The 23,905-nt window shown below is 56.2% G+C and overlaps 1 protein-coding gene across 1 annotated transcript; it reads left to right on the top strand.

The window, feature by feature from the left end:
- Positions 1 to 7,738: 7,738 nt before the first annotated feature.
- Positions 7,739 to 21,978, top strand: LOC122707641. The gene is made up of 5 exons (XM_043923356.1): positions 7,739 to 7,832; positions 17,607 to 17,758; positions 18,110 to 18,259; positions 18,537 to 18,774; positions 20,226 to 21,978. The coding sequence occupies exons 2-5, from the start codon at positions 17,698 to 17,700 to the stop codon at positions 20,284 to 20,286; spliced, it is 510 nt and encodes a 169-aa protein (XP_043779291.1). The 5' UTR covers positions 7,739 to 7,832; positions 17,607 to 17,697; the 3' UTR covers positions 20,287 to 21,978.
- The last annotated feature ends 1,927 nt before the right edge of the window (positions 21,979 to 23,905 follow it).

A 23,905-nucleotide genomic window follows, 5' to 3' on the forward strand; every position in this document is an offset into this window, starting at 1 on the left:
GCGACGATGGGTGGTCCGACGGGCTTCAGGACTTGATGGCGTAACCCCCTTCTTCCCCCACGTACGTATTTGTTGGGATCGGGGGCGATGTCTCTGCGTATGTGGGTGCTCTGTCTTTCTCACCTTCTTTCTCGCTTTTTGCTTTTTTTTTTTTCCCCTCTGAGGGAGGGTTTTTTTCCACTTTAATTTCTTTTCCCTTAGTGTCAGCTGCTCAAGCCTGACCAGGGTAGAGGAAAGAGTAGCAAGCCGTCCCTGGCGTCCCACCTGACCTCCCAGCCTTTACCCCCATTTCCTTCAATCTGGCAGACAGACAGACAGGTTTTCCAAGTTGTTTGGGTGTCAGTGCCTGTCCGTCCGTCCATACTGTTCTCAGGTGGAAGGTAAGGAGTGAGGAGGAGGAACACTGTGAGGAAGGCGAGAGGGGCAGCCTTTCCAGGGGTTGCCTGGTTTGAAGTGTTCATCCCTGGGCACCCAGGGCTGGTGGGGGAGCAGGTGGGCAGGACGGGGCGTGGGCTGGGAGAAGTGGGGTAAAGCCGGTACGTTTGTCACTGCGTAGTTGGGGAAAGTGGGGAATGGTGACGCAGTCACTGTTGGGTCTTGTTGTGGGCTCTGGGGGGACAGGTAGTGAGGCTCCTGGGATCTGTAGGGCCAGCTGAGAGGGGTTGAGGATGAGCTGAGAAGGGAAGCTAGCATTTAGAGATTAAATGTCATCCTTTTGGCGTTGGAAAGTTGTTTACCTTGCGCTCTCTGTGTCTCCATGTTGGCACCCTTCCAGTTCACATGTGATGGCCTTCCTTGTACTGCTGCATCATTAACTAAGTGACTGAGCTGGCCTTCCATTGGCCAGGGGAGGGCTCTCACTCCAGACACTTCCTCTGATTGGTGGGTAGGCCAATGGCAGGTGAAAACCTTTTTTTGATTGGCCGAGGGTTGGGTATCAAATCTGAATTTGCATTTCACTTGCTTAAAGGGGAGGGGGGAGAAGCCCAGCAGCTTTCTAAAATCTGTTTAGGGGTGTGCGTATGCTCCTATGTCTCTGCCTGATTTTGACTGACCACTTGAAGCCTCTTCCTGTGCCTTTTTAATTTCATGCACTATAAGGAAGAGTAGCTAAGGGCTCCTCCAAACTTTTCTTTTTGGAGGAGCAAGGGTTGGGGAGATGGGTGCGCAGAAGGTTGACCAAACTGGAAGAGAATATTTGTTCTTTAGTGGGAATTTTCCGATCAGCCACACCTCAGCGTTGCGGCAAAATAATTCTTGGCTCCCCTGGAAACGCACGGGCAAGGTAGGGCACAGCTGCTGCTGCTGCTGCTGCCACCACCCTGGGCTTCCTGCTGACTCTGGGCTACTCCCCGGGGACGAGAGATTTGCATTGACGTCCCGGGCTGTCCAGAGATGAGCCCATTATGGGAAGGACCTGCCTTCTGGAAGCTGCTGCTCCCTGGTGCTTGGAAAGGTGAGGATGGGGACTGAGCCCGACACACGGCTCAGAAACTGCATATTTATTTGGTGGGATTTCCGGGAAAGCCACGGGGCCACAAGAGACTTGGAGGCCCCATGTTAGAAGGGTTTGTCATCCTGGGGAGTGAGGAGAGTGAGAGCAAAACTAGGGCAGCAGGCTGCTCGCCTCTGGTTGGGGGAGGAGGACTTGGAAAAATCAGGGTCCCAGCTCCCCATCCAGCCCTCGTTGCAGCCCCCACGTCCATGGGGAGGGGGTTTCCGAGCCCCGCATCTTGCGCAGTGGCCCCCGCCCATGACTGCGCATCCGAGAGTGCACTGCGCTCCGGGTCTCCGGCCTAGGACAGCACCGCCCTTCTTATTACATAACGGAGGGCACGGCTGTGCTTTCTCGGCCCTTCCTTGCAACCCTACCACCTGGCTCCCCAGGGCCCACAGAACTGGGGAGGGTCTGGTGGGAGAGAAGGGAGAAGACTTGACTCCCCTGGAGGGCTCGCTCTTGTCCAGTCAGTGAGAGGGGCTGGGTTTGCAGACAGAAATGGGCTGCTGACCCCTGCCTTGGGGTAAGAAATGCAGAACGTCCTTCTGAATGCCCTGTGTCACCTATGGGCCCCCAGGACCTCGCGGGGGGGGGGGGGCAGGAGGGGGGAGCCAGTGCCCTTTTTTCTCTTATGCTTTCTGAGAGGAAGTTTCTGAAGGGAAAGATGTGACCATTGGGAGAGTAAGGAAGACATTGGGGGGCCAGTTGAGAGGTGGTTGACAGGTCCCCTCCCCTTGTCTCTAGCTTCCCTTTCCCTGGGTGGGTTGATGGCATTTGGAGACTCCTTTTTATCATAAGGCTGCCATTTTGGAGGCATTTCTGCTGGTCTCGGACATGGTGGCGTTGGTTTTTCTGGTCCTGCTGTGCCAGTTCCGCAGAGTGGGCGGGGGGCGGGGGCTGTGACGGAGGAGGGGAGGGGGGGGCAAAAGCGCAGCAGAGGCGGGCACAGTGGTGGCTGCCGCAGTGAAGGTGGCCCCACGGGCAGGACTGCCCAGTGCCACCCTCGGACACAGCGCTGGGTGGGGGTTCCACCAGCTGGGGCCCCGGCTTTGCCCGAGTGTGGGCACTGCTCACTGAAGGTCTGGGTCTCCCATGCCTTCGTCAGCCTGAGGCTTAGAGCAGTCTAGGGGGAGGGAAAAACAGGTTTTTGAGGGGGAGGGTGAAAGCAGGGATATGGCAGCTCATCTCCGACGAGTTGGACCTGTGGTTTGTGCTCCCCAAATAGGTTCTATCTCTGGCAGTCTCCCCATGGGGACAGGGGGTGGGGTCCATGGCAGCTTTGACGATCTGTTTGGATGGCCCTGCCCTTTTCCCATTTTTTTCCCTCTGTGTTCCTCCGCACGTCCCCTGCCAGGGCCATGGTTCCAGCTGTAGTCTCCAGTGAGGCTTCTTGCCTCCCGTCCCTCTCCTTTCCAGGCCCTTCTGCGTGCAGCGGCCATCTTGTCTTTCTTGCTCAGAAATTTAAAATGGTTTCTCTTCGTCTCCAGAGCGAGATCCCTTCCCTTTAACAGGATGCTGGAGGCTGTCTATGACTAGTCCTGTCTTAGCTCTCTTATACAGTCTCACCTTTCCGAGTTTGCCTAAGTGGACCAAGTATTCCAGCAAAACCAGACAACTTACTTTTTCTTGTCTTTTCTCTGTTCTCACTGCTATTTTCCATGCCTCCTCCACTGCACCCACCTGCGGCAGCCCCACTATCTCCCAAGGACCTTCCCTGATTACTTTCACGAGAAGCAATCCTCATACCCATCCCTGCCCACTTCGACCAAACTCCCATTTCTTCATGCTTCTTTTATGCTACTTTAGATATGCTGGGGTTCTTTGGGTTTAAGTCTTATGTCACCTATTAGATTGTGAGCCCCAGGAAGCTAGGGGAAATAAAGGAAACATGTACCTATATGGCGTTTTCTGTTCGGCAGGTACCACATCTAGTTCATTGACGGCGGTTATTTCATTTATTCCTCACTGCAACCCTGCAAGGAGTGGCTGGTAAGTGTTCTGTTCATGATTAGAACCCTGGTGTCTCACAGCCTTTGCATTTTTCTTCTCTCAGTCTTCAGTATCGATAAAATGCCTCTTAGGAGGTAGATCCCCAGAACGTTGTCTATTTAAGGAGTTCTGTGAGTCCCTGATGCTTTGTGGGAGTTTGGGTGGCTCATCTTCCTGAACCCAGGGTCTGGGTCACTTAGCTCTTCCGTGCCACTCTCCCTGCGGCCTCATTAACTTTCTTCTCTTGCTTTGAGGATAGGTTCACGCAAGAGGGTGAGTTTGTTTTATTTTTGTATCTGAAAGTAATGGACTACCAAACCTCAGTTTTCCTCTTGGACGAGGAGGTGGCGGTGGAGTGGTTGCATTACCTTCAGGGCAGACAGAATAACCCCCGGAATCCAGAGATCGGTAGAGACTGAAGAAGCAGAGACGTGGCACTTTGGCAGAGCTGGGTCTACATCTTGACTGCCTCACTCATCTCGGTGGTTTGGGACATGTTACTTGATTTCCCTTAGCATCCCCGGTCAGTGAAATGAAGCCACTATAGCTACTACACAGAAATGCCTAATATATTGTCAAAAAAGTAAGCTCCTAAGAGAAAGAGATGCAGCTTCGTTCCCCCAGCCGAGTTGTCTGCTGGGGACTTAAGAAAGGAATACACGAGGTATCTCCAGAAGAAATGGGGAAGCAGGAAGCGTATGTGTCTTCAGTGGTATTGTAGGCAGGGGCAAGGAGGAGGTAACCGGGCAGTAGGCACCTGAAGCCTGCAGGTCGTGCCTTTCCCCACCGGGGCTAAATACCCGCTCTTGCATTAGAACCTTCTGAATCAGGAAAGCACCATGGAAACGTAGATGAGCCATGTGGTGGCAGACTGAGGGTTAACCAGTGAGCCTCCCTGGGATCCTTTTGATGCCAGGTTAGTTTCCCTTCTTTCCCAGTGCAGCGGTGGCTGCCCGCTTCCTGACGCTATCGCATCCCGTGGGAGGGGACTTGGACACCCTGAGGCCCCTCGTCACCAGTTCCGGGGCTGCAGAGCAGGGAGTGACGACAGCTCATGAGTCGTCAGCCGACGGCAGCGGGGACCCTGGTGACGGCTGCTTTGTTGTTTTTTTCCTCTTCGGATGATGACTCAGTGTGTCGGGAGCCGGGAGATGGAGCACTCAGCCGAGTGGCCAGGACGTTCTGTCAACACGAAAGCAGCAAAAACAGCTTGTCGCGGCTCAGAGCTGACCCTGGGCTGGGGTCATTTTCAGGAAGGGCTTAGCAAAGGAAAGGCGACCGCCATGTACTGGGTTGGCAGAGGTAATAGCGGGTAACTTAACAGGGCTCTGTAGATCCTTGAATTTTAGAACCTGAAAAGAAAACGCGGCCGCTTGTGTTACTAGATGAGCCTGGCAACCAGGATCACTTCTTGAGCTCCTAGCACTCGTCCCCGACAAAGAGACATCTTCCCAGGTCCAGAACCCCCCCCTCCCCCACCACCACCCCGGGGATTTCTTAGTGTGGCTCTTTGCCTTGGATGGAGGGCAGCTCCCTTTATTTTTTTGGTGGGGGGGGGGGAGGGAGCAAGGGTGGGGCCTGGCAGCCCTAGTGCCCGTTGTGGGGATGTGGTGCCTTGGGGGGGGGGGGGGGTTCCTCTGCCGGCGTCACGCAAAGATGGTGGCTCCCGCATCACTACCTCAAGCCGAAGACCAGCTCTCTCGGGCAGCCTCGCTTCAGCGTCCCCTTTCCTTATCCCAAATCCCAAGCTTTTCTTCTTCTTCACCATCTTGCTCACTTCCTCCTCAGGTGCCGTGGTGGGCCTTGACCTCCGCGTCTGTCTATGTGGGTGTGTGTGGCGTGTGTGTGGCGTGTGTGGTGTCATCATGGCGGCTCGGGCTTCTAGGCTTTTCTCGCGTCTGCAGCAATGCGCTTTGTGCGCGTGACGCCCCCGCGGCCCCGCCCCGCCGCCCAGGCCCCGCCCCGCCGCCGGGCCCCGCCCCACCGCCCGGCCTGTCCCTGAGACCCAGGGAGGAGCCGGCCCTCCGCTCTTTCGCCGCAGAATCTCGGCCAAACCACCATCATCCCCAGCATCTGGCTTCCCTTCTCTCCTCCCCCGCTGTCGGCCAGCGTCTGGGGCAGAGGAGCAAACAACTTGTGGGAGGGGATGATGGAGGGACAGACAGCCTGGCCGAGCTCTCTGGCCGCCTCAGCCTGGGTGCCATTTTTCTCAGCCTCCTGCACTCCTGTGGACGATGCCCGCTCTGACCTTTGTCGCCGCGCACCTCCTCTTCCCCCGAGGACCTCCCCGCGTGACTCGTTGGGATCTGGGGTCGTGGGACCTCAGAAGGAGCAGGGAGACCCGGCCCAGGTCCCAGAGGACAGCTGAAGAGACAGGCGATGGGGTGGGAGCTGGCAGACCCCACCCAAGTACAAAGGCGGCCCCATCACCACCCCCCACCCTTTTTTGCAGTCATGTCTGTTCCACCCTAAGTAGAGAGCAACTTGACCTGAAAAAATTCGTGTCTCTATGTGGGTGTTGGAACGTCTGCGGATCTTTGTCCGGAATCTGTGCGGTGCCGAGAGCCCAGGTTCTGTGCTTCAGGGAGCTATTGTCCTTCGGGTTTGTTTTTGCGGCAGTGTGATGGATAGGTCCTCCTCGACGAGCCCCTGTGCCCGCTGCGGTTGGCCTTTCTCCAGGACGCTGGGCCCGGCCGTGGCCCTGCTTCTTTTCGGTGGACGGGGCTCCGCAGCGGAGGGCCATGTCCAGGGTCCCAGAAGAGACCCCGATGATTGGGGCCGGCGCATGGTGCCTTGCCTGGTGGTCCCTGGGAACTGAGCCCACCTTTCACTTCTTTCCCACAGAGACCTCAGGGGAGTTCGGCTCCAGGAGTAGGTGACAGCCTGCTGGAGACTCCGCTGATGACGTTGCTGGCGTTCAGAAGACAGTCGTCATCCTGTGGGGTAAACGTGTTGCCCGTTTTGCGTGTCTTATTTGGAACACACACAGAAAGGAGTTGCCTGGCAGCCTGGCTCTCCGCAGTAAGTATCTGTCTGCATTTTTTTATCCCTTCGAATGTCGGAAGTGGAAAGATGCGGCGCTGAACCCAGCCGCCACTTGTGCCTTCTCGGTACTTTCCTGCACAGCCTGGCCCTCAACCCTCCAGAAGCGGGGACTGGATCCGTTTCCCCATGCTGCTGGAGAGCTGCAGAGAGCCTAGCACTCACTGTTCTGCTAGTGGGTTCAGGAGAAGTTGATTCTCCCTAAAATGGAGCCAAGAGGCCAGGTCCCCCCGAACTGAGTGTTCACAGGCTGAATGGAAGGGCCCTGCGTGTTCTCACTGCCCCCAGCAGGGAGGTGACTCTCAGTTGCCTGGCTGGGGGGGTGGGTGGGGGAGTGGCGAGGTGGGGGATGTGCTTTGCCAGCATCTAGCATGGTTCTCTGCCAAGTTCTAGCTCCAGATCGCTAGGCCGCTAGGAACCTAGACTATATATAGCATTGTGCTAAGCAATTCTTATCGGACCTGCCTGTCCCCTCACCCCCACGGGGACGAGAGCTTCTATCAGAAAACCAGAACCTGGAGAGAGTTAGCCACCTCCACGGGGCCTTTTATTCTGGGAAGGGGTGTGGGTGTGTGTATGTGTGTGTGTGCATGCACATGCATCTGTGTGTCTGTGTGCACGCGTCTGTGTCTGGTCATCTAGTTCAGGGCTGCCAAGCTTTCTTTCCTTCCCTGTTTCAGATGCTAGCAGATTCAGAACCTTGCGGGTGCTGACGACGTAGGCTGAGGGGCGGGAGGAGCTGGTGGTTCTCGAAGGATCCTGGGTTGGTTTGGAGGAGAGGCTGGCACCCAATGTGGCTGAGAGCACCGTGTGGCCTCCACTGTGTCTTAACAGCTCCCGGTTTGCCCTGCTTTGCCCAAGCATGTCTTGACCTCTCCCTTCCTTCTTTGGAGCCTTCTGTCTTCCCTGCCTTCCTCCAGCCCTGCCTAGTCCTTCCTCTGGTTTATTTGGGATGGATGAGGCAGCCCCAGCTCTGGGCATCCGGGAGCTTGTCTGCGCCCCGCCCTCACCCTCGTTTGGGGTTTCTGGAAGTCTGGCTTGACCGGCAGAAGGGGTCAGTCGTCCGCAGAGGAGCTGGGTGGTGAATGAGTGCATCGTGCTGGGAGGCACGGGGCAGTGTGGCCTGGGTCTCAGCCTCCTTCTTCTCAGAGGTGCTGTTGAGCCCACAGTTTGTGTGGTTCTGTGACCGTAAGTGCTGACAGACGTGATGCGACCCTGGGCTTGTCAGCGAGCCACCGCCAGGCTGCTTCTCGGAAACCAGTCAGGAAGGAAGATTGGATCCCGCCACCTCCCCGCCTCCCAGGTAAGTCAGGTGTGGGCCACGCTGTCCGGCCCGCCCCCAGCCCCTCTCTGTCTCCATGGAGGGCGTTCTCCTTACTCAGTGGAGAAGCCTCAGACTTCTCCATTCAGAATCTCCCAGACAATTGCTCTCTTCTTTGCATTCTCCTCCTCCTGGCTTTTCTGTGAATGGGGTTAGTAACCAGCGAAGGCTCGGGGGCTGGCGGGCGGCCTAAGTGATCGGAAGCCGGCGATGGTGGGGGTGGCAGCTGGCAGAACAACCATCGGGCCTCCTGCGGTCGCTGCCCTCCCCAGACCCCTGTGTCCAGCACTAGGTTCTGGGTGCTGAGCCCTCAGGGGGTCTGGGAGCTGGGCCGCCTTTTCCCCGTGTCCTCTCTTACCTGGACGCCGGGGCACCTTTGGCCTCACTGGGCCTTAGTCTAGGCCCGTGGCCTGGACTTTGTGGACTGTGGGCTGGGCACTGAACTTTGGGGTTCTTTCCCTACCTTAAGGTTTGTTTTTTTTGAGTGAGTTACTTTTTTCTCTGGGGCCTCAGTGCCTTTCCTTTAAAATAAAATCCTGGCCCAGTGAGCCATTGCAAAGCATCTCCAGGCAGTTGACGTAGGAATGTTTTTCTCGCTGCCGCACTAGATACTGGTCACAATAACAGCGATGGTGTTTAAAAAGGATGAGGCCTACGGAGCTGGGAGGTCTGTCACTTGATGGAGATGGTGCAGACTGAGGCGCTGCACGCATCCTCAGGAGATCTCTCTCCTGTCGAGTCGACTCCTGCCCCGTCTGAGCCAGTAGGGCCGGATGGAGTGAGCTGACAGCCGATCGTCTGGGGTCTCAAGACCAAAGGGATGGTGCCGGGGAATTTTATGATGTACTCAGATGATATCATGAGGCCCCTGTGGGATCCCAGCTCTCCGCTTGTGCCTCGTGGATGAGGGTGGTGTTTCTGCCCCCACCCCCCGCCCACCCCTTTCCCCGGGAAGTCTGCTGTATGCTGCCTCCCAGTGTTTCATCTTCGCCTCTTCCCATCTGAGAAGAGACTCTGAGTTCCTGAGCAGCCTGGGATCCTTGCTGAGCAGATTTGGAAGAGTCCGATGTCTCTTCCTTCAAGGAATCTGAAGCCTCAGCCCCTCTGGCAGGAACAGAGTGAGGGATGGCTAGGAGTGTTGGACCTGGAACAGGAATAAAGCAGACAGATCAGCTCTGGTGCAGCTGGGGAGATGAAGCGGGAGCTGGCCAAGTCCCTCAAGATGTGCCGGCTAGAGTCTGGCCAGCGCTGGCTGCCGGGCTGGATCCAGATGGAGACGCTGGCCGTGCTGGGGAGCCGTGGCTCCCTGTGCTCAGCGCCTACCCCGGCCTGGCTCCGGGTGCCCGCTGCCCGCGTTCACAGCCCTGCCCCTGGCTCATCGTCAGGGGGTCACCAGGGTGCAGAGGCGAGTGTTGCTCCCTGAGACCCCATTGTCTCTGGGGCCTCTGGTATTCCCCCGGATTGGGGCTTGGTGCTCCCCTGCCGACTCGCCCAGCTTTCTCCCTCATCTCGTGCGTTCCTTGCTTCCTGCTCCCCAGCTTGGCTGCTCCAGAGGTGACGTGGAACGTTGTGTCAGAAGCCGGGCTGGCAGAGCATTTGGCATCTCCCCCCCCACCCCGAGAGGGGGGCCAGGCAGAGCCGGCGCTTCTCTGTTGACCTTTGAGTCCCCGCGGTCTGGGAGCTGGGAGGCGGTGCAGGGGCCTCTCTCCAGCTGGGGTCCAGCCGAGGTTAACAGGGCTGCTGGCCCTGGAGCCGCGCTGGTGCGGCTTGGCCGGGAGGCGTGCGGAAGGGGCCCTGCCAGGGGGCCTGGTTGGTCAGCACCTTCCTCTCCATCGGCTCCTGGTCTGCTCAGGACCGCGAACTGTTTCATGCACAGCTTGACTTTGTCCCCAGGCATGACTGCCCCCTGGGGCTGCAGCGGGGCTTAAGTGAGCATCTGTACTGCGTGCTGGTCACTTTGTTGGGCATTTTGTTGCTGCGCTCTTCCCCCCCCCGCCACCTCCGAAATATGTGAGAGTGCCTTTTCCACTCGCCGGCTGTCTGTGGGAGGCCCTCCTCATCTTGCGTTTCTTTTCTGGGACTTGGAGTGTCTGTCAGGAAAGTGTAGACGCGGTTTGGTTCCTTGCTAGCTCCCTCCAAAGGAGCTGCTCGTGGGCAGATGAGGCCAGAGAACGCCTCCAGCCCCCCTGGGCAGGTGCAGCCGCGTGGAGCCCCGGGCAGGGGCGGAGCAGGGGGGCGGGGATGGAGAGCCAGGCGGGGCCGGGGGTGGGGGTGGGGGAAGAGTTGTGCAGCATCTGACTGCAGGATCAAGGCTGGGGCTGGTGGGAGGAGGCTGCCTGTGGCAGCCTGAGCAGACACGTGTGCGTGGCGCCCATATTGGGGTCTGTAACGAGGCCCGAAGGCCTGAGACAGGCCTCAGAGTCCTTGGTCTTAGCATGCAGGCCAGGGAACCAGCCTTTGTTAGGCCCCCTTTTGCCTATCTGATTACATGCTCAGAACAATCCTTTTATGATTGAAGACACAGTGATGTGGGTAAGTGACTTAAGCAAGGTCACACGCCTGGTGGGTGGCTGTCCTGAGATTTAAATGGGCACCTCTGAGTCCAAAACCTGCACGTTTTCTTCATGCTCTTAGGCTGAAGTCCGAGCTGAGATCCTCGGAGGATTGGCAGCCAATGTGACCCAGAGGGCAAGGCCAGATGCTCTGTGATCCCCGTGCACAGGCAGGCAGATACATTCCTTCCACAAGGTGTCTTCAGGCCTCTGCCGTATATGTGCCAAGGACAGTGCTCAGTGTGGGGTTGCTGGACTCAACAAAACTAAGTTTCTGCCCTTGGGGGGTGTATATCCTCGTGTGGGGGAGATACCGTTAATGCTAGTAAACAGGATTTAAAAACAGAAGTATGTGGAAAAGAAGGACCTTCATCCTTATGCAGAAGCGGGATCCAGATGTTGGTCGGGGAGGGAACTGGGGAGACTGAAGGGCCTCGGCCCCCAGGGAAGCCATGTTGATTGAACCTCCGGAGAGAGCTGACACGCATTCTAACCCATCTCGTTTCCCACCAGCTGGGAAAATTCACCTGCGGCCCACAGGTGAAGCCTGCAGTGGGTCAGGAGTCAGGGTGGCCGTAGCTGTCAAACCTTTGGTCACCAGAAGACTAGGGGTTTTTTTCACCCCAATAGCCACGGCTACTCCTGACCTCCTGTCTCTCCCACCCTTACCAGGCGCCAGCTGGCATCTCCCCCGGGGCCTGGTCACCGTGCCCCTCGCTTGTCCAGGCAGTGCTGGGGGACATGCAGGGTCAGTGTTTGCCGAGTCACTAGGAGAACATGTGCCCACAGGAGGCGGAGCTCCACAGAGCTGCCCCTCTGCCAGCACGCATGGTTCCAAGAGCCTCACAATAGGGAAGGGAAGGGAGGGGAGTCCCTCGGTATCAGATGCTCGGAGGAGCTTTGTGTCCTGAGAGGTTGAGGCAGGTCGGTAGCTGGGGACGGGGGAGGGCGCGTTTCCTGTGTGCAGCGCCGGGACCCGGGGCTTGTTTACACGCTAGGAGTGCCGTGGCTGCTGGGCCGAGCTGAGGCAGGCCACGTGACCCGCCCGCTCTGGCACCACAGTCCTGGCGGCCCGGCCCACCCTGGCCGTGCAGGCTGCCACCTGCTGCCAGGGGGCCAGGGTTGCAGCGGCACCGAGTGTGGGCCTCGGTGGTGCGTGCCTGTGGGGGCTCACGGAGCCCGTAGACGAGTCAGCCGGCCTGGGGTTCTGGCTCCCTTGGTAAAAAACGTGCTCCCTCACTTCACCTCTGTGGGCCTCAGTTTCATTATCTATAAAAACGACAGGGGCTGAACCAGAATCTTCTCGGAGGTTCCTGTCAGCTCTGATACGGACGCTCCCTGGATGTTTGTGGAGGTATTTGTCTTTTTTATTAATATTGTTTATCTATTTTTGGCTTTTCTGGGTCTGCGTGGCTGCGTGCAGGCTGTCTGCAGTGGCAGAGAGCGGGGGCTGCTCCTCATGCCCTGCTTGGGCTCCTCATTTCCGTGGCTTGTCCTGCCGCGGAGCACAGGCTCTAGGCCACTGGGCTTCAGGAGCTGCAGCACGTGCGCTCAGCTGCCCCGTGGGATGTGAGATCCTCCTGGACCAGAGGTCAAACCCGTGTCCCCCTGCCGCATTGGCAGGCAGATTCTTAACCACTGGATCACCAGGGAAGCCCCGTGGAGGTATTTCTTAGCCAGAGACTCGGGACCTGCGTTACTAGGAGAGGGGAGGGACCCCAGAGACTTGTCTGCGTGCAGCGGTAACCATGTTGCCTGAAGGGACACTGTTGGAGTGAATTAGGGCGGGCGGGTGGAGGCACTTTTCGAAATACCCCGGAAGTAAATGCGAAACGTGAAGACCGTGAAAGTGTCTGCTGAGGACCCTCCGGGTGACCGAGGACATGGACCCCAGCTCCTGCTAAGAGCTCGTCTGGAGACGGGCCATGTGGGAACTGCTGTGGGCTGGCAGGGCTGCGGGGGGTGACCTGACATGCTATGCTCCCGGAGAAATTTGCCCTCCCTTTTTGGCCCTAAATCCTGGAGAGGACATAGGTCTGCAGGATCCCTGTGTCCTCTGTCTTCCGTGAAACTTCTCAGGGTCTGTGCCCCTGTTGCTGTCAGGAAGTTTCCCTTTATATTTAGCCTTCTTTCATGTGATTGTTAAAGCCCTTCCATTTAAAAAAATAAAAAATTACAGGAGCAAAGAAAACAGAAATATCTCAGAGCCACCAGTTCCATTTTGCCTTTTTAGTCTTGAGCTCCTCCTTAAAAGACAGCAAAAATGAAATACATGTATGGCAAAGCGCAGGGTCCCAAGCCCTTCTGGACTTGTGTGCAGAGCCAGGCTGCAGCCAGGCGTGGCGGGGCCCCGGCCTCCCTGCTCCACGGTGGCCTTGGTCCCTGACGTCCATTGTGTCTCTGGGGTGCGTGGGCAGGAGCCCCGAGGCGGAGGCACATGCTGTGCAACCCGCTAGACAGAATGCAGAGTTTTAAAAATAGCTGCGTTTCTCCCAAGATGCTATCTGCTCGCCACTCTCTAGGACACTTTACCTGGGGTTCATCACTATGAACCCAGCCTCCTGGACTCCGAGAATGGTGGTGGGAACGGGGGTTGGGGCTCGGACGCAGGCAGGAGAGGAATTGCCTGGTAAGCGTGGTCTCACCTGCCCCGCGTGAGGTTTCACGGTTCTCTTCACGTTTGCCACCTTGTCTGACCTGTCACGCCTTGTGAGGGTGCGTGGGTGGTATGAGCCCGGTGGCTGATGACCCTGAACTGGAGAGAATCCTGCTTGTACCTCCGTAATTCGGGACACCGTGCATCCAGGTCCCCTGACTCTGGGTGTTCTAGCCAGGGGACCCATGGGGAGGGGCGGGGACGGAGGTGGGTCTTGGGCAGTTGACTTGGACATTCTAGGTCTCGGGTCTTTTGTCTTATGTATTGAAGGGGCAGGAAACCTCAGGATATCTGGGTTCTCCGTTTTTTTCAACTCTCTCGGAGCTCTCGTGAAGACTGGCGTGCACTCTGTGGCTGGGAAGCCAGCCATGCACCATGCGTTTTTGGTGAGGTTTCTTGCATTTGGAAGCTTCTGGAATATGCTGTGCTTCCGACCATTCTGACACGTCTGTACAGCACTTCATGTTTGCGCATATGGTCTGTTTCTGCCAAGTAGCGCTCTCAGAAATGAGGCCTCACGGTGGGGTCTCTGAGACTTTTTCTCCACCGGACTTGTAAGCATTGCTTATGGAGCTCTGCCTAGCTGCTCGTTACCTGTTTGCTCGCTACTTAACGTGCAGCACCTGCTGGAAGAGCCGGCTCATGTGGGATGGAAACGCTCGCTGCAGCTCTGATTGTTTGCATGATGACTGATTTGAAGAAGTAGGCCTTTCCCGTGGAGAAGGTGATCAGAGACTCCTTGGGCAGCTGTGTTTTCTAAGTACTGAGCCCAGCCCCCACCCTCCACAGGGGCTTCTGAAGCAGAGCGTGGGCTGCACGACTCCTTGGCCATGTGGCCCTCTGTGTGGTCTGCATTTGGTTAGGAAGGGGGAAGGAGTGTTTGTTTATAGCATATTTAACCAGGGTGGCTTAGGCTTTATCTGGGGGGTGTTTGAGGAAGAATTGGGGTTGGGTGGGGGGCAGCACACTTAACATGTCTGCACCATCTGTCCATGCGTATGCCCTGAATGCGGCCCTGGCTTGTAGAGAAACCCTGTGATGGGGAAGCCACCTAGGAGTTGTTTTGGTGGCTGCAGACTTCAGGGACTTGACGTGTGAACGTTTGTCATTCTGGACCCCGTCTGTCTGGAGGATGGAGCGGAGGAAGTCTGAACCAGCACAGGGAGGGGGTTTAGGCTACACTCCGGGGAGGACCACCATGGCACCCTGATGGCTCCCGAGGAGAGAGAAGGCTTCTCTATCTGAGAGGGGTAGCCTGGCGGTCCTCGGAGGGTCCTTGGGGCCTGCGTCTGTGAACGCCGGAGCAGCACAAGATGTGGGTGCTAGGATCCGGCGTGGGCTCCGCTAGTCCTTTCTGCCTCTGAGACATGCCTGAGCTCGGGATGGGGAACACGCGAACATTGTTTCCCTTTGTGGAGAGAACTTTTGGCACCGACCCTGTAGGACTGATCGTATTTGCAAATAAAAAGGGAGAAAGGCACATTTGCCCCTCATCCCTGCCGGGAGAGCGCTGAGCTGCTCTGATCCTGATTTGTATCAGCCCCGCCGCCATCCTGCCGGCTGGCTTCTCTGCACTCTAGGGATCGCTGACAGGCGTCAGAGATACATTGTGTGAGAGTGTGTGTGTGTGTGTGTGTGTGTGAGTGTATATGTGAATTGTGTGTGTCTGTGTACGAGAGAGTGAGTGTGAACTGTGTGTGTGGGAGAGAGTGTATATATGAATTTCATGTGTGTGTGTGTGTGTGTGAATGCGGCACGTGAGGCAGGAGGTGGAAGAGGAGCTCTCAGCGCAGGTCCACAGCTCTGGGACCCACCGGCATTGCCGGCTCTTTTAAAGGCATGGGGGTGTGTTGAAGCACACCTAACATACAATTTAGAAGTGACCAAAGTCCAAAAATCAACCAGTTCACGTCTGAATGAGGGTTGTGTTAAATAACAGAGAATCGTATATCCTTTAGTATTACTACCTTCTGCATGTTTAGCATCGAAAGACCTGACAAGTCAGGAACCTTCCACTGCCGCCGCCCCCCTGCCACCACCGTCTGTAAGCTGCTTCTTTCATGTCAGTTTTTGGTCTCCCTTCTTGTCTGTTTCCCACCCTCGCTCACTCCTTAGGCATACAGGAATATCTGTCCTTGCGTCTGTGGTATCGTTTCCTTGGGGACCTGTTCTTCCAGTGTTTCTGACATCCTAAACGGTGTTCCCTTCGTTTCACATGTGAACACGGCGCAGGCTTGCTGCAGAGGTGAGCCGTTTCTGAGACGGGGCAGCTCCCTGCCTGGTCCCGGAGGAGGTCGTCTAGACCCCTGAGGAGAGCAGATCAAGGGTACCCACGTGGGGGCCAGCTCGGGGCCCCCCGCATCAGGCTTCCTTTCTGGGGTGGGAGTTGCTCAGGCATGAATCCCCCAACCATCCTAGCTGTTGCTGCTTCTCAGCTTGAGCCCTGAGTAGCGGCCTTGAAAGTCTGAGACCCCGTTCCCCTGCTAGGTTGAGTGCAGGCAGAGAGGGTCAGAGAGGAAGTGAACATGGCTCCTGGCCACGGGCCTCCGTCCGAGACAGGTGAGCTCTGTGTTCAGAAAGGAACTCATCTAATCTTTTGGCCCTAATGGCCCTATTTGTGTTTTTTCTCCCTCTCTCTCTTTTTTCTCCTCCCTCTCCCTCATCTCCCTCCCCCGCCTCCAGAAGAATTTAATCTGCTGGACAACAAACAATACTGTTATAAAACTTGGAAAACAAGAGGGCGAGGCCTCCCTGACAAGGGGAAGGGCATGCCGGGTAACTGCCAGGGAGCCTGCCAGGCCTGAGACGGAGCCGGGCGAGGGCCCAGTTGGCTGGGCACCTGGGCACCCGCCCGGGCCTGGCCCACCAGCCGTGCCATCCCCGGTCCAGAGGGGAAGGAACCGAAACACAAGTGGGGGCCCAGCAGCGCTTGAAAAGGGGAAGTAGTCGGCGTTCCCCTCTCCGATCTGATGGGAATGCACTAGACTGTGAAACTTCCTCCTCCCTCCCCTCCCTCCTCCCCTCCGTCTTCCCTCCTCCCACTCCCTCCTCCCACCACTCTCTGTTGCAGGTCCCGGACTGGACTGGCAGACCGGGGTCCTGATAACAGAATGAGGCTGGTATAAGCAGTTTAGGCGCAGCTACCTGCTGGGCCAGCTGCAGGGGAGGCAGGAGAGGAGGGTGCTCCGGGCTGGCCCGGCACTGCAGACCTACCCTCTGTCTGCCCTCCCCCACCTAGGGAAGTGGAACCAGGTCAGGGGCGTGCCCCGGTCCACGTGCTCCGCCAGGTGTGGGCCCAGGTACCGGGTAGAGTTGCCACTGGGAGGTCCGTGGGTGCTCCACGAGCTTCCTGGAGCCCACGGGGGGCATGCTCCCGGGAGGATGTCCAGCTCCGGGAGAGGCCCCGCTCTCCTTGCAGGAGGAGTCGGGCAGTGCCGCAGAGGCTGGGCACGCCTGTGGACCCGTTCCCACGAACGGACACAGTGCTTCTCCCCACAGGCAGGCGTGTGGCCCTGTGAATGGGGCTCCCCGGGGGGCCCCGCGCCTCCTGTTCACTCCAGTGGCAGGGACCCTGGGCTCTGGGTGTCTCTTCCCCCAATGTCCAGGGTTAGGTTTCCCCTGAGCCTCCGAGTGCATCCTCACCGGGTCAATAAATGATGTTGGGGGGGACAAGCGGGGAGTGTTGGTGGCTGCTTCTGGGGACCTGCTCTGGCGCGGAGCCGCGAACTGCGGTGGGCATCGTGCATGTGACACTGTGCGCACGCTCCCTTTCCTGCTTGTGGAAAGCGCCAGCTTCCGTGAAGGCAGTCCAGCACTGGCCCACGCCCCACCCAGGCGGAGCCACTCTCTGGGCAACAGGGAGCCGTCCTTGACCCCGTCGTCACCCCCCGCCCACTGTCTCTCGCTGCCCCCCAGGCCCCGCGGCATCCCCGGGGCGGGGTAGCCTTTTGCATCCTCCCGGCGTGGGGCCTCCATGCCCTGTCCTGAGTCCGGGAGGTGGGGAGATTTCCAGACCCAAGCCTTTGCTGGTGGTGTCGAGGAAGGGACGGAAGCCTCAGCACATCGGCCCCCGCACGCCCGCCCCAGGAGAAGCCGAAAGTGCAGGTGCTGGGCCCGCCGCAGCTAAGAAGGCAGTGATTTCTGGCCTTGTTATCTCAAGGGCGTTGTGCGTGCGCAGTGGGGAGGGGTGATGGTTAGTAGGTCCACGCGTGCCACCCCCACTCTGGGATCCAGGGCGGGCGAAGCATGGTGGCTCCCAGACGCTGAGCCCTCCTTGCGGCCCAGCCGCCCGAGGAGAGCGAGCCAGCTCCATGCCCTCGCACCTCCCGGCTCCCTGTACCTACACCTGTCGTTTTAGCTCCCTTTCCTCTGATTCGTTAACCACAAGCTAGTTGGCCACAGGCCCCACCCTGACCGCTGGAGACAGAATGTTCAGGACACTGGGCCGGGGCTGGAGCTGAGGGTGGCAGGAAGTTGGGCATGGCCTCTGTGTTCAGACGGACAGTGGTCCAGGAGTGCCTCGAGGGCAGACCGCTCCCTGTTCTTCAGGAGGGCTTTCTCGGGGCCCCTGTCTCCCCAAGATGACTCTTCCTCACTACTGGGAGCCCCGAAACCAGCATTCCCAGCGGCAGGAAGATGGATGAGCTGGCCTCCACTTCCGGCTCTCCTCCCCCGCTCCGGCTGGAACTTGCGTCAGTCGCGTAAGTAGCTGTGACTCAGCACCCAGCGGGTCGGAGGGAGGGGGAGGCTGCCGCCTCCCAGGAACCTTCCCGGCTCTGGATCTGAGCACGCCATGGTGGCGCAGGACACGGCCGGTAGCCCTGGGTTCCTGTGTGTTCTGTGTCTCTGCTTACGGATCTCATAAACAAGGGTTCCTCTCCTTCCTGTTCTCCTCCTTTATTATATTTTTTGTGGGGGAGGGGGCACCATACTGGGCATAGGATTCTTAGGACTTTAAATGACACAGACAGCATCATTTACAGAAACGCAGTAGATACTCTCTTTGCCATCTCCAGACTGTCAAAGGCCCATGGGTTGTATTTAACCCTCAGGTGTTTGGTTCACTGTGTCTGACTCTGCGTGCCTCAGACTGACCAGCACCAGCGCACTTCACACTGCCGCTGCTTCCCTTGTTTCCTGCCTGACCCCTCCTCACGTTGGAAGGTGCAGTGACCAGTCTGCGCCTGCCCCTCTCTTTTCGGGTGAGCACCCTGAGGCCCGTTCCAGAAAAGTGCAGGCCCCCTGTTCTCAGAACCTGGGCCGAGCAGAAATTAAAGCCACTGTGTTCTGATGCGCTGTGCGGTGACCTTTCCTCCACCCTTGGGTCCCTGCCCAGGCAGAGGAGTTTTCCTAGGCATGACGGGGTGGGGAGAAAACCTCCAAATAGAACGTGGACACGGAAGTGGACTGGAGCAGCCCTGAGGCCCCCAAAGCCTCTTGGGGGTGGCACCGCCAGGGCTGATGCCCCCACTCCTCCAGGGCTGGTTCTCCCTCCTGGGCAGCCCACTGAGCCCCTGGCCACTGATGGGCTTTCCCGGGGCCGCTCAGTTGCGGTGGAAGGACCTGGAAGCTTCAGCAGACTGGGGCTTTCCCAAGCCGCCTTCCTCCAGATCCAGGAGGCCTCCGGGCTGGGTGCCAGGGAGAGCACGCCGCTTCCAGCCACCTCGGATCACCTGGCTGCGTGCAACTTGGGGACAGAACCCGCCGCTGGTTTCAGGTAAGCAAGTCGCTCCCTGCTCGACTGACTTGGAGAGAGAAGCTTGGTTCTGTCAGGAGGTCTGAGACTTCACCAGATCCTTTTTTCTGGTGGGCTTAGGAGGGCAAAAGCTTTGGATCCTAAGGTCTCCTTTCAGAGTGCTGCAGCAGCGTGTTGCTGCTGATCTCTGGTCTCCCTTTCCAGGGCACTGAGAGTGTTTCAGCTCCAGAGTTGGGAGCCCTCACTCGGGTTCACGCCCCGAGCTCCCTCGGCAACAGTTACCTGTCCGCCTCGCGTGGCCCATGCTCTGCACTCCGGGCTGACGCTGACGCTTCCCAGGGAACCGGGGAGCTGGGGATTAGTCGCTCTTGTGACCCAATGACCTAAGTGTGTCCTGAAGGACCAGAGCGGGGTGGAGTGTGAGGGGAGCTTAACCAAAAGCCGGGCTAGACTGGAGCACGTTTCTGAGGACGGGGCAGCCCCGCTGAGACCTGAGGGAGGACTTGAGACCACCAGGCTTACTGTGCAGGGTCAAGGCGGGTGGTTTAGGGCTGGGAGTTATGGGATAGTAGATGCAGAAGATTCCAGAAAGAGGGAGCGGCATGTGCAGAGAGGCCTTCTGGGGTGGGGAAGAGACATTGTGGGTCACCGAAGGACTCCTGTGATGCCTTTGGGAAGGGGGTGGAGAGTGGCAGCTGGAAGTTACTAAGGAAGAAGAGTTTGGCTGCAGTAGAAAGCAGCAAAGCTGAGAATTGCCAAATGCAGATCTTCAACTCCCTCCTTTTATATTTTATTCATATCCTGTAGTCATGACTCATGCTCAGTCTTGACCTTAAGCCTCAGCGATGACCTGATTCACACCCCGACCCCACTGACCTCACCTCTGCTGTTGACCGCAGGTGCCCATACTTAGAGCCCTCCCCTGCAGGTAGTGCCAACCCCCGCCCGGCCCGGACTCCCCGGTCTGTGAGTGAGGCCTTGCAGAGCCGCACAGGTTGCAGAGGCGTCCAGCACAGATGCTGCAGGGCCCTTCATCCCCCGCGTCTTCCCCACTGCCGCAGCCGCACCATGGGGACCACCCAGGCACGGCTTGAGGGAGAGCGAAAGCAGTGTCAAAGTGCCGGGTGTGCTCCCATCTCCCCTCAGGTTTAACCCGCTGTACAGTCAGCAACACCCGCCACTGCCGAGGGTTCCCCCAGCCCTCAGTCTTGCTCATAAGGGCGAGGGCAGAGGGAAACAGTCGGCAGGCTACAGAGCAGGCAGCAGTGGGCAGAGGGGCAGGAGCGCAGACGCTGGAATCAGACCTGGGTTGGACCCAGCTCACTAGTCACGTGACTGTGGACAGGCTTCCGAACCACATTGAGGATCAGTTTCTTCTCCTGCAGAAACAGGAATAATCCCCGGTTCGCCATACTGGTGAGAACTGAAGAGCACAACTTGGTGTTCGCATTTTATTTCCTTCTCTTCCCTAGAGCAGCACGTGATGCTATTTCCAGGAGGCAGAAAAAGCAATGCTTTTATCTGGAGTCCTGAAGAATTGGTAGGGACCCTGAGAGGTAAAGACTTTATGTCTCTTCCTTCTCTCGGTTATGGAATCAGAGGAAATACAGACATACTTTCTTAGCTTCACCCATAGGAGATGGAAGTCTGATTTGAACACTGCACATCTTATTTTCTGACTGAACTTGAAAACAACACAAAACTCCATTCTTGTATTAGAGAATTGTCTACTTAATACAGTTTTAGGACACCAGTTCTGTATGTCACAGTAGAGAATAAGGTTGGTGGTTCATGAGGTCATACTTGAATGTCCTGACCGCTCATCTGTGATGGGGAAGGGGGAGCCCTTGATCTTCCTCACTCCGGTTCATGGGCGAGTCAGCCTGGCCCAGGTGAAACCCACCTGTGAGTAGTGGTTAGAGCCTCCCAGGCAGAAAGGGTGCTTGTTTCCTGATGCAGTGAGATAACATCAGAAAATGCTTTGCAGACTGTGAAATAGTTTACGAAACAGGGCAAAACTAATGTGAATGTTCACACAGTTCAATGATAACTTACACTATTTTATTTCATTATATATAATAATATGTAGGAACTGGTTATGGAATTGAATAAATTAGCCTAGAATTCATGACTTTTGTATTGCGATTGTCTATGTAACTTGTCAGCTTTGACTTTCATGTTCTTTGAGCATCACTTTGTAACTCTTCTCTGTGCCTTTCGAATGGACCGTTATGATGTGTCCCATCACAAGTATAACTGCAGTAAGACAGCTTTTGCTCAGGCAAAGATCGCATCTGCCTCCATTCTTCAGTGAGAATCCTCTTCTTCTGGAAGCTGGTTTCACATGGTGGCTTAGATTTTTCCATCTTTGTATCTAGCACCATTTGAAATCAGTGTTTTAGGAGTAAGAATTGCAGCGCAGCCAAAGGCCAACCGCAGAGGAGCTGCTGCCCTGGGACCAGCTCCCCTCCTCCTGCCACCTGAGCTGGTTCAAGAAAAGAAGAACTTGAGAAGCAAAGTTCACTCTTGAGCGTATTGGGTGGTGGAAGGGGGACAGTGCAGGGGTGGGGTGGTGTTCGGTAGAAACTCCGGGGCAGCCATCAGCAGGAACCTGTTGGTGGGGTCTTTGAGCGTGTGATCGGGCATCTCCAGGTTGGGTACCTGATCGCAGTCGGCAGCGGGAGGGCCGTGGACCGGAAGGACTCTCTCATCGCACCAGCACTGCCCACCTGCTCCTACACGCCACGGGACATCCAGCTGCAGTGGCCGAGTAGGTGAAATCAGACTTGCCACCTGCACCGTCACCGTGTGGACCCCACTGAGCGCCGCCGGACCCATCTCTTACACAGGCTGACCGATTTCTCCTGGTGTTCAGAGTCTGTTTTTGTCTAGCACCATTTGAAATCGGTTATGATGTAGGGGGAAAAGCAGCGGCCTCGAGGTCTCACGCCAAGTCCGGTCGGCAGCAGCCTGTGGCTTCCCGGAAGATGGATGGGCAGAGAGGGGGAGGGAGGTTACAGCTTCTCCTGCTGACGTCCTTAACTACATCTGCAATACTTTATGCACAGGTAATAGATCATTTAGCAGATTTTTAGAAACAAATCATTGTAGTGTACCTAATGTCCTCAGTTTGCTAAAATGTGGTAGTGCTATAAACTCCGAATTGATTGCTATTATCTTTCTGTTCACGCATCCTGACCTTAATAAATGTTTTACTGTATTCAATTTATCATGTGTTTGTTTTTCATCGATTATTTTCCATTCGTAATTCTATGATGATAAGTGGGGTCCTGAAAAATTAATTTGCTATATGCAAATATTACCTACTTCATAAAGAGTTCAAAGTCTGTTACAGCAAACAGATATTAAAAATGTAGTCTGTTAAGACAAGAAAGAAATTCTATGAGCCAAGACATAAAATGAGAAAAAAGACGATAGATAAGTGTTGCAGACCCGAGCTGAAGGGGAAACTGACCTCAGTCCCAAATAGGCTGCAGCCCCGGAGCCTCTGCAGTCAGCGTTCCCGCAAAAACCTTTGCTTAACTGAGGCTGGACTCACATGGCCCCTAGAGGGAGGTGCGCTGATGAATTCAGCTACGTTAGGAGAGATGCAGGCGTTGTCTACTTTGGTTCTTAGTTTCTATCAACCCCTGAAGACAGAGTGAACCAGTTGTGTAAAGGTGCTCAGAGATGAGCCAGATTTGACTTCACAGGGGGTTTCTCTTGGGGAGTCTTCAGGTTGGAGGGCTGTGTCCCCTTGATTGACCTTTTTGAGCAGAAAGTGCAAGGCCAGCCCTGATCTTCCTGCAGGACTTTGATTTCACACCTGTTCTCCATACATGGTGGCACCTCAACCACCCGGGAAGCCTTTCAAGGTCCAGTTCCTGCCAGTCTCCCCCCAGCTGGCTGCCCTGCCCGGTGGGGTGGGGTGAGGTGGGTGAAGCCTCTGTTGGGAAAACTTCCCTGGGAATGGGGGGCACCTCCCACTGTAGCTGCAGGGCTATTTGGGGCTGTTGACTGGAGAATTCAGGTTCTGGTTCCCAGGATGTGGCGGGAGCAGTTAACGACCCTGGATTGCCTTATTCACCTCTGCTGAGGTAGCTACAACACAGACCTATGGGCATAAAAGCTTTGGGTCAACTGTAACAAACTGGACAGCTTCTGATTCACCTACTGTGTCCCTGGCTCCAGGCTATGTATTGCCAATAAAGCAAGTAACCCATGGATTCTGCCAGCAGGTTGCTATGATTCCAGTCTCCAAATGAGAAAGTGCCAGAAGATCTAGGTTTAACATGAAAGCAGAAAAACAATGACTTGGGACATCTTTTCTGTGAAAGTAGTTTCTGGAGTTCTCATGAATGCTTAATTTTAAACAAGTGCTCGTGGCTGTGTCATAAGAAGCAAAACGAAAGCCCCTTAGTTGTAACTGAAGGGCCACTCATGGAGGATTATTTTTCTTTATTCATCTGAAGGTTGACAGCTTTTTAGCTAAAATTAGCATCCCAAGGTAGTTTGTGCTAATAAGATTGCTGAGCAGTGTTTATCTTGAAGACATCTTGAATCTGCTTTTGTGACCACTTAGAAAATCCTTTGCCAGGCATGGGTCTACGTAAGTTACCACATGTTTATGGCTTTCTGGGTTGGCTCAGTCAGTAAAGAATTTGCCTGCAATGCAGGAGACCTGGGCTTGATCCCTGGGTTGGGAAGATCCCCTGGAGAAGGAAAGGGGCAACCCATTTCAGTATTCTTGCCTGGGAAATCACCTGGACAGAGGAGCCTGGTGGGATACAGTCCATAGGGTTGCAAAGAGTCAGTCACGACTTGCGACTACACCACCACATGTTTATCATGCTCTACGGGTTTTCTCGAACCAGCAAGTGAAGAATCAGGGTGGGTAACTTTCTCAGTGGGATGCAGACTTGGATCGATTTGGTCACCTCCTGCTGGTGTGCATACCAGAGGGAAGGAAGATAGTTTATTGACCACAGACCCCTGTATTATGCTTCCCCCTATATTATGCTTTCCCCATATGTAAGCCATAAGGGACTGAGATTAGCCATTTTTAAGGGTAATTCTTTAGAAGGTAAGTAGGAAAGAGCTAGTTATTTAAAACAGAATTGAAAATGACTTCTAGGTAACCCAGCAGTGACTA

This window comes from Cervus elaphus, chromosome 14 (genome assembly GCF_910594005.1).
Source record: "Cervus elaphus chromosome 14, mCerEla1.1, whole genome shotgun sequence".
In the NCBI taxonomy this organism is placed as follows: domain Eukaryota; kingdom Metazoa; phylum Chordata; class Mammalia; order Artiodactyla; family Cervidae; genus Cervus; species Cervus elaphus.